The 15878-nt window shown below is 31.5% G+C and overlaps 2 protein-coding genes and 2 long non-coding RNA genes across 8 annotated transcripts in view; 2 read left to right on the top strand and 2 right to left on the bottom strand.

The window, feature by feature from the left end:
• The window catches only part of LOC126874909 (probable Dol-P-Man:Man(7)GlcNAc(2)-PP-Dol alpha-1,6-mannosyltransferase), a 5733-nt gene extending 2663 nt beyond the window's left edge, over nucleotides 1-3070 (top strand). For both annotated transcript variants that reach the window (XM_050637413.1, XM_050637414.1), the window contains one exon: nucleotides 7-3070. In XM_050637413.1, the coding sequence (XP_050493370.1) occupies nucleotides 7-1645 (1639 nt within the window). In that variant the 3' untranslated portion in view covers nucleotides 1646-3070. The remainder of the gene's footprint in view (nucleotides 1-6) is intronic.
• Nucleotides 1-3584, bottom strand: part of LOC126874925 (uncharacterized) — a 9436-nt gene extending 5852 nt beyond the window's left edge. Inside the window, exon 1 of the long non-coding RNA XR_007693117.1 lies at nucleotides 3439-3584. This is a non-coding gene — a long non-coding RNA (uncharacterized LOC126874925). The remainder of the gene's footprint in view (nucleotides 1-3438) is intronic.
• On the top strand, nucleotides 3224-13921 carry LOC126874914 (transcriptional adapter 2B). Of its 3 annotated transcripts, XR_007693094.1 has the most exons (11): nucleotides 3224-3943; nucleotides 4034-4131; nucleotides 4484-4543; nucleotides 4628-4769; nucleotides 4932-5149; nucleotides 5236-5465; nucleotides 5542-5773; nucleotides 6376-6425; nucleotides 6560-6923; nucleotides 7303-7476; nucleotides 8497-13921. XR_007693094.1 is itself a non-coding variant. In XM_050637420.1 (10 exons), the coding sequence occupies exons 1-10, from the start codon at nucleotides 3937-3939 to the stop codon at nucleotides 7405-7407; spliced, it is 1506 nt and encodes a 501-aa protein (XP_050493377.1). In that variant the 5' UTR covers nucleotides 3224-3936; the 3' UTR covers nucleotides 7408-13921. The 3 variants fall into 3 exon arrangements, 2 of the variants coding, with proteins under 2 accessions (XP_050493377.1, XP_050493378.1); XM_050637420.1 differs by having other exon boundaries at nucleotides 7303-13921; XM_050637421.1 differs by lacking the exons at nucleotides 7303-7476; nucleotides 8497-13921 and having other exon boundaries at nucleotides 6336-6425; nucleotides 6560-6826.
• On the bottom strand, nucleotides 9522-15878 carry LOC126874922 (uncharacterized). Of its 2 annotated transcripts, none has more exons than XR_007693110.1 (2): nucleotides 11779-15878; nucleotides 9522-11703 (listed from the first exon to the last, which is right to left on the bottom strand). It is a non-coding gene; the product is annotated as an uncharacterized LOC126874922 (long non-coding RNA). The 2 variants fall into 2 exon arrangements; XR_007693109.1 differs by having other exon boundaries at nucleotides 9522-11687.

Here is a 15878-nt window from a genome sequence, read left to right as displayed (position 1 = left end):
TTCCAGTTATTCAAAACAAGAAAATTTGACTATTGACAGTCCTGAAATGCTTCAATTTACACATCTTTTAATGGAAGCCAAAAGTAAATACTCACCCAATATAAAACCATATCTTAAAACACACGATATCTTAGATTCTGTAGATGGTTTTTCTCATATAGCATTAAATTATAATATGTTACCACCAATAAAGATAAAAACTAGACCAATTATATTTATCATGAAAAGGAAGCCTAATATACGATATGATCCCAAGAAAGCAACACCGCAGACAGTTTTGAAACAGTCAAAGGAAAATGCTACAAAGAAAAGCATGGGCAGTAAGGACGTCATAAATGACACTGTACAAGATATGGAACCAATATTGGATGAAATAATGGAATCGTTAGAGCAATTTGAAAAACCATTAAATATTAATGATGTAAATATATTAGATTTAGAAGTATCAGAAGACGAATTAAATAACGAAACAAACGAACCTACCAAACTCATTGAATCATTAAGCACAGAAAAGTTTCCTAATAACATATCTGAGAATAAATTATCACAGTTACACACATCAATCAATGAAGAAAACCTACAGACCATACCAAAGCTACAAAATGATATCATGACTGAAAGCAATACTGAATTGCAACCTGATGTTGAGAATAATTCTAATATTAGTGAACAAAACTTGGATATAAAGGAAGAAGAAAATAAAAAGATAGAAGTAGCTAAAGAAAGATTAAAACTTGATAATGTTCAACAAGATAGTAGTATTTTAAAGGAAGTTGTTAAAAAACTTATTCAAGAAAAACTGGAGGCAGTTAAATTAAGAAAAGATGTAATAGACGAGAAAGTATTACCAGAAATTCCACAGAAAATTAATGCTAAAATGAAAAGAATAATTCCAATAAAAATAGAGTCATCACAAAAGATAAAAATTATAACGAAGCAAGACTTAAAAGAAAAATATTCGGTGATTCAAGAATTAAAAGAAAAACCTGCAATAGCTCAAGAGATGAAAGAAAAACCTGTAATAATTAAAGAAATAAAAGAAAGACCTATGATAATTCAAGAGACAAAAGAAAAACCTATGATAAAGCAAGAACTAAAAGAAAAGTCTGCAGTAATCCAAGAAACAACAGATCAACATAAACCACTTAATATGAAAGAAAGCATCAGAAATATAATCAATCAATTTAAAGAATTCGAAAAAGATTTTGTACATGAAGATTCAGAAATAGATAAAAAAGAATCAGCTGTTAAATATAATGAGCAACCTACAGAAACAAGTACAAAAAAAGCAGAAGATTTACTAAGAATAGATATTATGACAGAAAGTAGAGGTGTAAAAACAATCAAAGATGCCAAAGAAAGTCTACGGGACATAATAAATCAGTTTAAACAAATAAAAAGCGAATTAACTTCAGAAGAAGATGATCTATTTGAAAAGATTGAAGCTACATATATGGAACGACCAATTGCAGAAACGTTAATGCAGTTTAGTGAAGCTTTAAAAAATTTAGTACAACGAAGAAAAAAAAGTAAGACCTTTACTATAAACACTTTTGAAAATAAAAATGATAAACCTAAACCACAAATTTTACCAAAACTGGCGGTAGGGGATCATCAGTTTCCAACAGAATCTCCAAAAAATTAAAAAATGTAGAATTATAATAATGAAGGAAAGATATATAATACAGAAAAAGCAGAAAAAATCATTCGAAATATTAATGGAAATGATGGCTCAAGCCAAGGTACAAATAAAGTTTTACAAGAAAGGTATTTTATCACGTATACCAATAACAAAAACGTCCCCATAAATGCTCAAAAATCTAGTAACAATGTTTCAAACACTATAGTAAATGACTATGCTTCCAACGAAAAAGATGAAATGATGCAAAAAAAAAATGAGAAATAGCTCAAATTGAATGTTGAAATAACTCATTATTTTGTGCTTTTTAATAGTACAGCTATATAATTATAGTAAACTGTAAATACGTTGTTCTGTGATAACAAAAATGTATATCTTAATTAATGCTCATGCATTACCAACACGGAAAAGAACGAAATTTATTTTTCCTGTGTTATTGTCTAAAATATCAAAAAACACTGAAAAATGATAAAGCATTTGTTTAATATATAGTATCACGAAGATGCCACAACTGTTATCTTGTATGTATACTTGTTAAAAACAAAAATTCAAATTAAAAATTTAGATATTTAACAGTAGAAGTTTACATATTTAATATTAACATGTATGTATATAGTAATTGTTTTGTGTATTGTAAAAATATCTTATTAATTTTTTATATGTTTAGATGTTGACATATTTATCTATATATTACATTATTTGATATAAAACTAATATTTACCAATGCATGTTTTAAAAAAAGAGCATAATTCTATTATTCACCCTTAACTGTTTACAATTTTGCTAAACTGCCTTATGAGAATGGTATCATTATTTTCTTTTTTCTATCCTAGCATTTAAATTTTGCTTTCTCATATCCTGTGCTTTTCCTGTTGTAGCTAAGACATTACTGTATCTTATATTACTTAAGTTTATTTCTTTAATCATATTCTCATCAGATAGAGTTTATCAAAAAGAGAAAGTACATTCATTTCCATATTGGTATTTGCAGAGCATTCAAGTGCCTTACAGTCTCTTCCAAATTCTATATGTTGTAAAATATTAAAAAATTATATGTATACATGTATAACATACTATGTATTAATATTTTGCAATAAGTAAAAGTGATTTAATATCAAAACTGTAAATTAATACCTGATATTACTATTTCAATCATTGATAATCAAATATGGCCAAATTGCAATTAAAGATTTTATTAAAGAAAATTATACAATTAATCAATGTTAAATTTTTTTTATTGCAATAAGTTTCTTATAATTCTATGAATATTTCTCGAGTAATATCTTTATTCCTTTAAATGATTGTATTGTGCAATACACAGTAAATGCTACAATGATCCAATATACCACTTTATCTCGTGTACCACACTTTAAATACACAGGAAGATTATCTTCACACTGTTTAAATAAATGGAAAATAATTATATATAAATTACACGGAGTTCATTTAATTATCATACATCACGTCATTTTATATTTATATCAAAATTAGTTAGACCTGCATTCTTGCTTGCTTTAATTTCAGTTTCTGTAAGTTTTTATCAGAAATTAATCGTGGACGCCCCATGCAAATTGATCGATGTGATAAGATAATGTTCTTACGAAAAGCTTTTAGCTGAACAATCTACGAATGTAATTTTATATGTTTCAAATTATTTGATAACATTAAAGAACCATATTGCATAAATATTTTCATTATGATAAATTTATAATGTAATGTTTATGTAATATACAATACAAAAAGAAGTTGATATGTTGTCGGAAAAGTAGTAAAAGATATTTTCAAGAATATTTACTTACAGCCGACATTTTATCGTATTTACAGGGTTGTATTAATCTGTTGTTCTATTCGATATATATTTTATATGTTCACGCACGATGTCCGACTTTATATAAACGAAAAAAAATTGAGAGATGCTAAAACAGTGTTGCTTTATTTGAATGCGCGCGGATAAATTATATTTGGGTTGCGGAAGAGGGCGATTTTCTTATTATACAGTTGGCGAAACTGAAACGTAGTTTACCTAGATGGTAGGAGAAGGAACGCATGCGTACTCGTTTCGCGACGCAACAGTCGTAAACAACATTTTTTCCATTCAGATTTCTAACGAGTTTACGCTTGCACGATAATTAGAGCGTCCAGGCGGGCGCACCAGGATTTTTCCGCGTTTTCGTACGATTTCGCGGAAAAAATGGGGTCAAGCTTGCACGTTCAGTGTACGTGATACGTAAACTTATTGCTTTTTGGCATGCGGTGACGTCATCCGGATCGTTCTGGAAGAACCCTGCAGGACAATAATGGCGGGTATGTATTTATGTCGATGGACGAAATATTGATTGGTACCCGAACGAACTGTCATTGGCGATCTAATGTATTACGATTGTTCGGTTTCAGATTTGTATGCTAAATACAACTGCACCTATTGTCAAGAGGATATCTCGGGCCTACGTGTCAGATGTGTAGAATGCCCAGATTTCGACCTCTGTTTGCAGGTGAGCGAGTGAACGCTTGTTTCTCGATCACGTGTTCACGTCTCCTTTCTTCCCCGCCCCTTTCCTTCCCCCCGCCCTTTTCTCTCTGTCACATCTTCGTCTATCCTTCTGGCTTTACTGGATTTTGCGTGTTGAGATTCCTTTTTTTCGTCCCCACCCTTTTTTTGTGGAACAAGTTATACAGTAACTACCTTTCTACTTCGCGAATTGAATGAAACCGGTGATCACGTGGAGGCAAGTACATGCGTACATACTATATATGTCAGTTCCGTTAACGCGATACGAAAACATCAACATTCCACAACAAACTTCAGAATTGTTCGAAAGAAAATAATATTTTTAAATTCTACAGTGTTTTTCCGCTGGAGCTGAAATTGGCCCACATAAAAATGATCACTCTTATCAGTTTATGGTAAATACTAATCATTTTAAAGCGTGAAATATAATTTTTTTGTATAATAACATTTAAAAATTTAATAATTTTTTATCACTATAGGATTCTGGCACCATTAGTATATTTAATGGTAGAGGAAATTGGACTGCTAGGGAACAACTTAGACTCTTGGATGCCATTGAGCAATTTGGTTTTGGAAATTGGGAAGACATTAGCAAACATATTGAAACACGTTCACCAGAAGGTAAAGTGATTTTATATTGAAATTTCTTATTTTCTATTATATGGTAATTTTATAACAATTTAAAAAAAAGAGGTGTGCTTGTATTTTAAGCTAATTAATAAATTAATTAAATACCAATCTTTTACTAGTAATATCAGTACTTAATTTATTTTTGCCTTACAGAAGCAAAAGAAGAATATATTGCTAGATACCTTGATGGCAATATTGGAAAACACACATGGCCTCCTACAGAAAGCTATAAACCAAATCTTACAGATCAAACTAAGTCAGATCATGGACCTCTATCGCCTGATCTCACATCTCGGTTACCACCTTTGGATATCACTCCAGAAGAAGCTGCACAACTGGGATATATGCCACAACGAGATGATTTTGAAAGGGTATGTTTTAAATTATGCGACACACCTTTGTATTACCTTTCGTATTACATTATACCTGTATTAAAATATTAAAATTTCCTTTACAGGACTACAACCATGAAGCAGAGTCACTTGTTTCTTCATTATTCTTGAACCCTGCAGAAGATGATGATTTGGACATAGCACTTAAACTTGCACAAGTTGATATGTATACCAATAATTTAAGAGAGAGAGCGCGACGAAAAAGAGTCGTACGGGATTACCAGCTTGTTTCTGCATTTTTTGCTTCGTCTAGGAAAGATAAGGCAGTGAAAAGAAAACAATCGAAGGAGGAAAAGTATGTTTAATCATTATTTAACAACAGTAACGTTTTATTTTGCGCGATACTTTAATGGGAAATTTGTAATTTACAGGGAGTTTAGGGATAGGATGCGAGTATTTGCACAGTTTTACACAGCACAGGAATACGAACAGTTTCTAACAAATCTTGAAAGAGAAAGAGAACTACGATTACGTCTTTCAGAATTGTATCGTTACCGAGAGCATGGTATTACAAGACACGAAGAATGCGCTCATTTCGAGCAAGTGATGGCACAAACTCAGGGACAAAATGACGCAGTGGATCACTGGCATGAAAAGAAATCTGTAAGTATGTGTATCCACATATCTATTAACTTTTTCCACATTGCAATGGTGATTGAAATATTTTTCGGATGGTATACCTTTTGTTTTATACTCTATTGTGTAATATTAGGTATATCTACTCGAATCTCAAAGTACATTTTATAAATATACACTCGTAAAAGCTAGTAGAATTCTTGAATTATTAAAAACATCTATTTTCATCATTTATATTTATGCTTCTAATACGTTTTAAACATATTTTATAAAAATAAACATTGACGATCATTATTTCAATATTAAAGGATTCTTAGGTTTCTTCTCTATGTTTCTCCATGTTTTGTTGTTTAATATGTATATTGTTTATTCTATGATTACGTCAAATATATTATGAAAAAATTCACACGCGTTTAATACAAATGTATCGATCGAATATTACGACAGATACGAGAATATATTACTAATTATAAGAAATTTCAATAAAAGTATGTGTGTGAATACGAAATGCAGAGTTTTAATTATACCGTATACACTAGCTTTTGCTTCTTCTTTCACTAATTCCATTGTTTGTGGTGCGTGTTGCCAGGCATTTGTGAACAGATTGTATCAGTTTGCATTTCACTTAGGGCAGCAGTGGGCCGTCCACACCAATACACCGCCACACCTCAAAAAAAAGGTACAGGACTATTTTAAAACAGATTATTTCAACAACCTTAATTCATGAAGATGACAACACTACAATATCGATTAAATTCACTAAAACAGGTGATTTTAATCAAAGGTAAATTTGTCCCCTATTATACCTTGCAGAGAAGAAGAAAAAAATTACTCTTCCACCGACCGAAAGTACATTGCAAAAGACTTACCCAGCAGCAGCTTCTCAATCAATCAAACCAATCCCAATCGGATGACGACTCCAGCCAATCAGTGGGTGGAGCCGGATAACAATCCAAATTGTTCCAGCCAGCATTCTACCAGCTCCAGTTCTGCCACAGAAAAAAATTATACTGCGGCTGCTTCCGGAAAATCTTGTGCGACAACACGAGACTCAGAGGAACGGGATATAGAAATGGAAGCAGCTGCTCATTTATTAACAAAACAAGAAAAGTCTCTGTGTCTTCAACTTGATTTGAAGCCAACGCAGTATTTAACACAAAAGACGTTGTTGTTGCAAGTAAGTTTTTATTTAGATAAATTATTTTTTATCAAAAATTAAACTCGTTGTAAAATAAGGCATATCGCGCTACTTAATTTATCGTAGTATTTTTATAGGAAACTGATACATTTATTCAGACATGATTGATATAATAAAATAATTTAGTTACATTTCATTCTATTATTCATACTATTCATACATTTCATACTATCTTTTCATTCACATATTTGACCATTACCTCATAACTTTTATTTTCAAAAACTTTCTTTAGTAATAACACAATTTCGTTTGATATCAGAGATATTGTCGTAGTCGTAGATGGATTTTAGGCGAAAGTACTTTTCGTTAACTCTTCAAATATACACGTTATTTATACACATAAATTATATGATTGCAGGAATATCTAAATGGTAATAGAAGATCAGGTGTTGTACCTCAGTCGGAACCAGAGAGTAAGATATTACATTATCTGGTAGCAAATGGCTGGATCGCGGCCAATTGATTAAATATGTAAAAAATTAACGACCATTTCAACTCTAAGTCACCTTTTATTTTGCAAACTAAGTCCTAGGTATAATTGAAATTTGAGTCTGATTTAATTAACATATATAGGACAGGTAGAGAGAGAATGTGTGTGTACATAATTTAATATGTAAAGATATTCTTTACTCTTGTTCAAATGGTGGACGTTTAGAGAAATGTATTGGCGGATGAATTGTTAGGAACGATAGAAAACAAGATTAATTAACTTGTCTTATTCGTTAGCGAGACATTAATTTAGACTGTCTTTAAAATGACTCTATTAAAAAGTATAAAATTCTTTTATTAAGAGTTTTATAGTTTTTGTTAAATTAACAGTTATCGTATATAACGATTTAACTGTCAATTTTATTGTTGATATTCTTGATGGCTTTTTAAAGACTCAAATATTAAATCAACGCCGTTCCGCATGGTATACTTCCGCTAACGTGTGTACTTTATTCTAATGAACATTGTTACCTTAGATTGTCGTTTACCTTTTAACATTACATTATGAATTATTTAACACTTCTTGTCTAGAAAATCTCTTACACTGCCTTTATAGAGCCATGAACATATTGCTCAATTAATTCTTCCACTGTCATGTTTTCTTGTACAGACTATTAATTGCACATGCTCCTTTCTATCTGTTTTAAATGTGATTTGTTACCATACTTGACAATAAGGAAATGTAAGGAAGAAGTCACGTCGTAGTTGAGATTTCTAGATCGTTGTTTAATACAACACTTGAATGATTGGAACATATCCATCCGGGAATTTATCATCGACCGATACTTTATGTACAAGTATTTAAAAGTTGTCGGCTGGATATGTATTAAAATATTTAAATAAAAAGCACTTTAAAATATTTATATAGCTGAGATTCATGAAAGTATTGAATATTATTAGCTTAATAATAAGTGTAATGTCCTTGACAAATTATGCACACATAGATAAACATACACATACAGATATTTCTTCATATTCTTACAAATTTGTTCATTAAAAAAAATACTCTAATCGTCTTTCGCATGCATGATTCAAGCGCAAACTAATGCATTTTATTCCATAGATTCTTGAAACGATTCAAAGGATATTCCTTATTGATAAAGGATGGTACAAAGAGCAGGTTATAAGAGGATATTTGTTATTACAATGAAGATACTATGGTATTAGATAATTTATCTGTTGCCTGTATAATATTTGTATATATGAACGAGAAATAGTACCTTCTTAGTGATACTACCTTTAAAGCACAAAACGTAATCGCGGTATAAACTAACGAAGAGTTAAGCGCATAGTGTGATAATGATGGTGTTCGGAGCCAAACTCGTATTACAAAAAAAGACACTTTAACGTTTAAAAAAAAAGCTGATCATTTTCCATTGCTTCTAATAGTAGCTATTTATAATTTTAAATTATTAAATGAAGAAAGGAGGAGTAAGATATTAAATTTGAGAATGAGAAGAAGATATACCCTGGATGGACGATATACCGTGTTAACAACAGCTTTTGTTGAACTTAAACGTACAAGGTGGAAGCATCGAGGAACCACGCTATTTGCTCGATGGCAAAGTTCATACCATTTGTATTCCTGTATGCTTAGGAAACTGGAAAAGATCTATAACAAGATTAGTCGTTTGCTTTAACGTAATTCAGTACTTCCAAGAATATCTTCGTTTACCTAAGTCTCGAACGGCTTAAAATCGAGAGAAAGATTAAAATGAGAAAAGTTTATCTTGTATTATTATATATGCAAATGTAAAAAAATATGTGAAAAAGATATATATATATATATATATACATATGTACATATACGAAAAAGAAAATTGCTTACGATCGTAAGTAATTATTAAAAAAAGTCATATATTTGAAGAGAAAAAAGAAATCTAAAAAAATACCTTTCATTTCGAAATAATACTTATTGTGGCATATTGCTTAAGAACTAAATAGCTAGATAACAAAGTAGGGAAATAGCTGCTCATATTTTTTACGGAGAGTAGAAGACTATTATCCCTTTTATTCGATGTAACTGTATTTTTCGCCCAAGCTTCCGCAAATGGGCGCGATAATTTTTTTACGCTCACCCTTATGACGTTTATTTTTCTTTTTTTTTTTTTTTATTGCTTATTTCAAACCTGCACGGAAGTCGATTGATGTGCGAGTTCCGTTTATTATCGCGTAATTTTTACGATAGCGCTAGATCTATTCTTCTTTTTTCTTTTTTATTTTGCTTAACATTGTTTCTATGTTCGTAGTAGATTTTATTTTTATTTATTGCTTCGCGGAACTTTCACATCCTTTTAAGACGCTTTTAATGCACCTTTTTGTAAATCAAATATTTTGGAAGCTTTATACTTTTACTTTTTTGTTTTTCTTCTTTTTTCCTCGGTTTACCTTAGTTTATCTTCGTTGTTTTCTAATTGTTGATGGTAACTTGCACGGATCGACATGTCCGTCGTTTCACTCTAATATTTCTATGAGAAATGGTCCACTGTAAAAATAGAGACTGTTCAAACGAATGAACATAAAGTTATCTCGAACGAAGAGACCGCTACGCCTTCCTGTAGTTACTTAAAACATATAGTAATTTACGAAGTTGAAAAGAATAATCCGATAATGTGAAAATGTCGCGGCGATCTTTGTAACAAATACACAAACGTACTGCGTCGTTCTAACTTTTATAAAATTTAGCGAACGAATTGAATATATATATATTTTTTTTTTTTGTTTTGTATCGAAAGACGATAACGTATAGTGATTTGTTTTGTTCGAAGAGATGAGAATGATCGTTTACCGAAGAGTGAATGTATTGTCGTTGGATTGGAAGTGTTTCAAAATTGAATACCAGTTTTATTCTCATAAGTATTTGTATAACAAACAATGAGTTTGTTGCTCCTCATTGTTCTAGAAATAATGGAAGAATTAATATTTCAAAGCGAAAACAGGCTTTCATTCTTGTACTTGAATCAAACGAGTCGTTGAATGTATAAAATAAACTGTACAATAGGTATTTTCCCTTAAAATTATGTTTCTATTTACTATACCATTGCCCGATTGTCCCTTGAATTCCTTCCTATTTTTTCAGCTCGCGTATCACAATCTTTAAAGCAGACTTTTACGCCTCTAATAAACAACGTTATTTATCTTCTTCATCCTCAGCTGCATTGAAGGTTATTTTACTAATTTAAGTAGCATATATATATTTAGAATTACATTTGACATTTTTAAATTATCACTCTTATCTAGATTTGTTCATGAAAAACTTAATTCACCGTGTCAAAGCAGCAAATTTTCTTGCTTTTGAAATATTTTAATTTCCTTTCTACAACACATTTTTCCACGAGGTAATCGTGCTCTTCTGATTTTTGCTAAATATTGCGAGAAACACGTCTTTAATAAGTAAGCAGAAAAGTATTTTTTTCTTCGTTGAGACAAATATTTGCTCGGGGAATTAATTCTCGCACGTTTTTTCAATCTTAACATAGCTTCTTACGTCCTTCTACTCTTCTAAACAGCAGATTTATTTCGCATGTTCCAAAATTCGTCTTCTACAACCGGAAGATATTTAATATTTTAAGACTTTTCCTCCGGTACGCCTACCAAATGATATCGTATTACCAGTCATTGAAATCACCGATTAAATTTAGTGACTTTCCTCGTTAGTAGATAAATTACGAACTTTAGTGCATCTGTGAAAAGTCTTAAACCATATAAATTAGTAGAATGCGCATGATATGAAAAGATTTATAAAGTATCCGAGGTAAGGCGCTCGTTTCACTTAACTTGTTATCTTTAGTTTCAAATTTCCAGGAATTTAGTTTAAACAATCCCTTAAAATAAAATATAGCCAAATGAGGAAGTATTACATTCTTGTTCGTTAAGAAGTCAACGATTCATCGTTGAAAAACGGTACTGTTATTAAAAGCTTAAAAATTGTCAAAAAATAATGAAGTACGCAAAACAATTAGGATATATGCAGTAAAGTACACAAATGGGATGCACTGGGGAAAATAATTGACTCGATTTATAAAAAGCAATATATTATACGGAGCATGACTTACATTTTGCTAAAGTTTCCAGCTTTTATAGCAAACGGTAATTTTTTATTTCACACGACGAGTATACTCGTCAACCGCACCAAAATGAAGTTCTGGATTGACGCGTATACACGTCGAACGCAGTTAATTGGTTAAGTGACAGATCAAACAAGTTTTGACGTAACCATAACTGTACTTAAATATCGGCTGCTTTAGCAGGCATCTATTACCATAGATTACTATTTAATTTTTTATATTGTGTAATATTATTGTATTTATATAAATAGCAATATTATGCTGTAACTTATTCCTACCTTGCTCCTTGCAATCATTAAATTATAATAATGCGATGCAACACGAGTTCTAATTTTGTTAATTTCTAAAGTCTTAACCAACTTTAAAAACTTTCCGAGACCTTGAGAACCAGATATACCCATTTATAGCTTCATTTATTAATTACCGTACTTTGATAGAGCAATTCTATCGCGCAACTTTATCAAGTCTAAGCTAAGATCCTCGACACGTTATATACGTCGACGATTATAATCGTCCCTGAAACGCATGTGCCTAGAATAAAGAATCGCTAATAATGCGTCACGTTAGAGAAGTCTACGACATTTCTTACATCGAGAGGCTCTGATGTCTTGGCCACTTCTTTTTTCTGATTTCCGCACGTCGTTCGCCGCCTGCTCCAATGTCGTGTAGTTTTCCAATTATGGTTTTTTCAGTCTTCTTATTGGCGTTATTGTTCCATAAACACAAACGCTGCGATTATATTACTCTCTTTGTTCGGACAAGTCTATGGTACTTCTTTTTCGGTGGCGTTTAAGGATATTCGCGGATTTCGTGTAACAGGATCTGTTCATCTTCGACGAATAATTCTCGAACGGTTCTGCGTGCTGTTATTACGTGTAAAATCAGACAGATGTTTTTCAGGATGTTTGGTGCAATTGATAATCGCGAAAAATATTTTGGAAGAAAAGAATGCATTCACGCCGAGAAACCGGAAGGTCGTTCGAATTACGTAAAATAAATAGAAAATTTAATTGTTCCGCATACTTGATTTAAACCAGTTGTTGGTATAAAAATGTAACGTTAAAGGATGTAGGCACGTATGTAAATCTTCGCTTAACTCTCGAATTTTTACGTCTCGTCTTGTCTCCGTCTCAAAGAGCAAGAAGGTTTTTAACCTATGTATGGAAACGTTTAACGCGACATTAAAAGCAGAGATGACACGTGTCGATAACCTCTCTCTCGTCTTGCTCTGAAATTTGAGAAATCTCGTGGCGATAGAAAGACACGATTGGATCGATTTTTGGCGCGAATACGTATCCTTCCTCGTCCTGAATTCTTTATAAATTCAACACGAGTATACGCTTCGTTCGTATTTGTTCATTCCGGAATTTTTCCCCTTGTGTTCTTCCACGATTTTGTCATTCTCGTCTAGTAACGAGTGATTTGCAATCGAGTAAAACGTTCTTCACCGATTCCGTGAAGCTTGGGAATAAATTATTCGTTCCCTCGTTCGATTTTTTAATATAAAGCGATATTCTGCTATTATCGGTTTCGACATCTCGTTTCTGAAACTGCTTAACTCATCAAGCACCAACCGTTAATGTTTCATCCATTAATTATAATATATGTTACATGTAATATATTTTTGAAATTGATATTTATAATATACAAAGTATGTGTGTATTTATATATCTATATATTTATTGGATATTTATATATTTATTATATTTATCAATTTTTATAGTTTCACGTGTCATATTTTATACATTATAAATATCAATTTCGTTGTATCTGATAAAATCGTAAAGATATATATGTCATAAAATAGTAAAGTCTAGTTGGAAGAAACAAAGTGAATAAAATGTTGAATCTTTGGCATTCTCTTTCGTAGCCACGTTGTTCGAAAATAGAATTCGATAACACAAGTTGATTGAGACAGATAGCAAATGGTTCGATGAACGTTCCACTGACTTAGACGCATAAATAACACTTGAATGCGATTCAGACAGGATAACACGCGATAAAATCGTCGAATCGGAACAGACAAGATCACTAGGATTGTTTCTATGTAGTTTGCAACGGCCATTTTGTTCGGAAACAGGTGATAAAGAAAAGAACCATGTAGGAATAAAAAGTGAATTGCTTACACGGTTTAATAACCTCTCTTTTTCTTTAATAAAACCTGCTCTTCTACTGCGTCGTGTAATTCATACACGTCAAACATAATTTATGGCAACATTGTTCCTTCTTTCCCCGAAGGTATAGATGTTTCGATCGTCTTTCGTTTCTCAATTGTGATATTCCTTTGCCGGTAATATCGTTACGCGGTTCCTGCTTTCTCAACATCATCGGAAAAATGTTTGGGTCGTCGTAGAAAAGCGGGGAGATACGGCACACGGTTCCGTACGAACGCGTGCAATAAAAATAAAATAAAAAATAAAACTGGTGAATTTCCAAAAATCCGATTACAGTATATCTTCTGTTCCTCACGTCATTTCCTGTGTCAAGTACGCATCCTTATGGATATTGTATAACAGCGGAGATTAGATAAAATTTCTAATTTCTAAATTTGATAAAATCGGATTTAGATTATAGTGCAATTTACGTTAAAGACTATTGCAACAGAGTTACAAAGTCTGAAGACAAAGTTCGAGCATTATGTGCTTTCGTTTCTTAAATCGAACGTTAAATCGAAACGTCTTTGTTAAAAAAATTATGAATTAATTTTATGAATTTTAGAATAACAAGCATAAATAAAAGATTTATCTAGTTTTTATTAATAATTTATTGATATTTAAAATGTTGTTCAGCCGTCGAAATATGCTCTTCGATTTCAAGCATACGATATTTCACGTGTCAAAGGAGTAAGAGAACGTTTAATGGAAATGATATCATAAACAAACTGCTCTTTCTTCTCTGAACGTTTATATTTTCCATTTCATATTATATAAACTCGTTTCGCGAATAACATTGAATTAAGTAGCAGTGAGACTGATGATTCTTTTTGGAATATACTTTGCTCGCCATCTGTCGAGAAGGCAAGAAATCAATCTCGCGATCTTGCAATAAATAATTATATTTTTCATATTTTCAGATTTTCTAACGCTTTTTTCATTCCTACGAACTCGTCATTTACTATTCGCAACTGTACAGTTGTACAGTTAATCATGAAATTAATTTTTAGAAAGGTCTTAACGGAAATATTCGAGAATATTGATCAATATTTCCATAACCTTTCTCCTCTTTTTCCTTTTCTCTTTTTTTCTACAGTTATGATGACTTAATTGATTAATAATTCAATTCAATGTATTTCAACGATTCCAAATTCAACGTTAAAGACAGAAAAGCCAAAGGGCAACATATTTATCGTGCATTTAATTATTAGGTATGTGAAACAGCGATTCGAAAAATATCGTTCTATCGTCAAATACAATCTAATGAATAACACATAATCTAAGAAACAGTTTTTTTGCACATATTTTTTACGTTAATTCTTGGCTTGTTATAGGTTGCTGCTCGAGGCGGAGAATGAATAAAATTATTGATCAAGTTACAACACATTCGTTTAGTATATCTAATTAAGCGCGGCTAGACGATCGATCTTCCTGTAACAGATAACGATAATACGTCACCGTTTATTAATTCGATAATATTGTAATACAATCAGAGAAAAATAGTGTATAATATCGTCTTCTCGTTTTAACTACGAGGCGAAAGTCTTAAAAAACACGAATGCAAAACTTTGCAAGTTATTCGATATCGTAGAAAAATATCGAGGCAACGATACAATTAAGTTCTTCAATTATATCGCACATTTCATGCTCTTTTGATTCCTATGATCTGTTATAGAATTCAAATAAAAATGCAAGGAAATGAGATACATTATGAAACTGTATACGTATTATAAGATTCCTTTATAATGACTATCATTGTGTTTCAATAACCTGGTTAGAAAACACAGGAGGAAATTGTTTCTACATGTTTTCCATCTTCCTATCTTCACGAATAATGTACATTTAACGTTCAAAAAAATAATAGAAAAACCCGAGTTAAAATTATTTCAAACAACTTCTTTAAAAACGGTACAAAATAAAACAATAGAATCTTATCTCCGCTCATATTTATCTTGGATAAACGACGAACAAAGTCCTGGCAGAAGATACAAAATGAAAGGACAAATGATTCGATTTAACGTTAATATTATTCTCCACGCTTTTTCTTTCTTTATCCATTTGCATATATTTTATGTAATTAAACTGTAAAGCTACGGAAGAAATTTGTCGTGCGTTTTATTGATACAGACGCGCGTTCATTAGTCAAGCGCTAGGAAAAAGAAAACACATTAAAATGATCGTTATCATCAATAAGCGAGACACAAACATTTTGCTGAAAGTTGGAA

The sequence above is a fragment of the Bombus huntii genome, chromosome 17 (assembly GCF_024542735.1).
Source record: "Bombus huntii isolate Logan2020A chromosome 17, iyBomHunt1.1, whole genome shotgun sequence".
In the NCBI taxonomy this organism is placed as follows: domain Eukaryota; kingdom Metazoa; phylum Arthropoda; class Insecta; order Hymenoptera; family Apidae; genus Bombus; species Bombus huntii.
The sequence above is the reverse complement of the archived record's forward strand: the minus strand, read 5'-3'. Positions and strand labels throughout refer to the sequence as shown.

What these genes read in the sequence shown, in the direction of transcription:
- LOC126874914 (XM_050637420.1), top strand. An exon ending in AACGAGATGATTTTGAAAGG is followed by an intron (nt 5,150 to 5,235) that starts GTATGTTTTAAA and finishes TTTCCTTTACAG; the next exon opens with GACTACAACCATGAAGCAGA. An exon ending in ACTGGCATGAAAAGAAATCT is followed by an intron (nt 5,774 to 6,375) that starts GTAAGTATGTGT and finishes CATTTCACTTAG; the next exon opens with GGCAGCAGTGGGCCGTCCAC.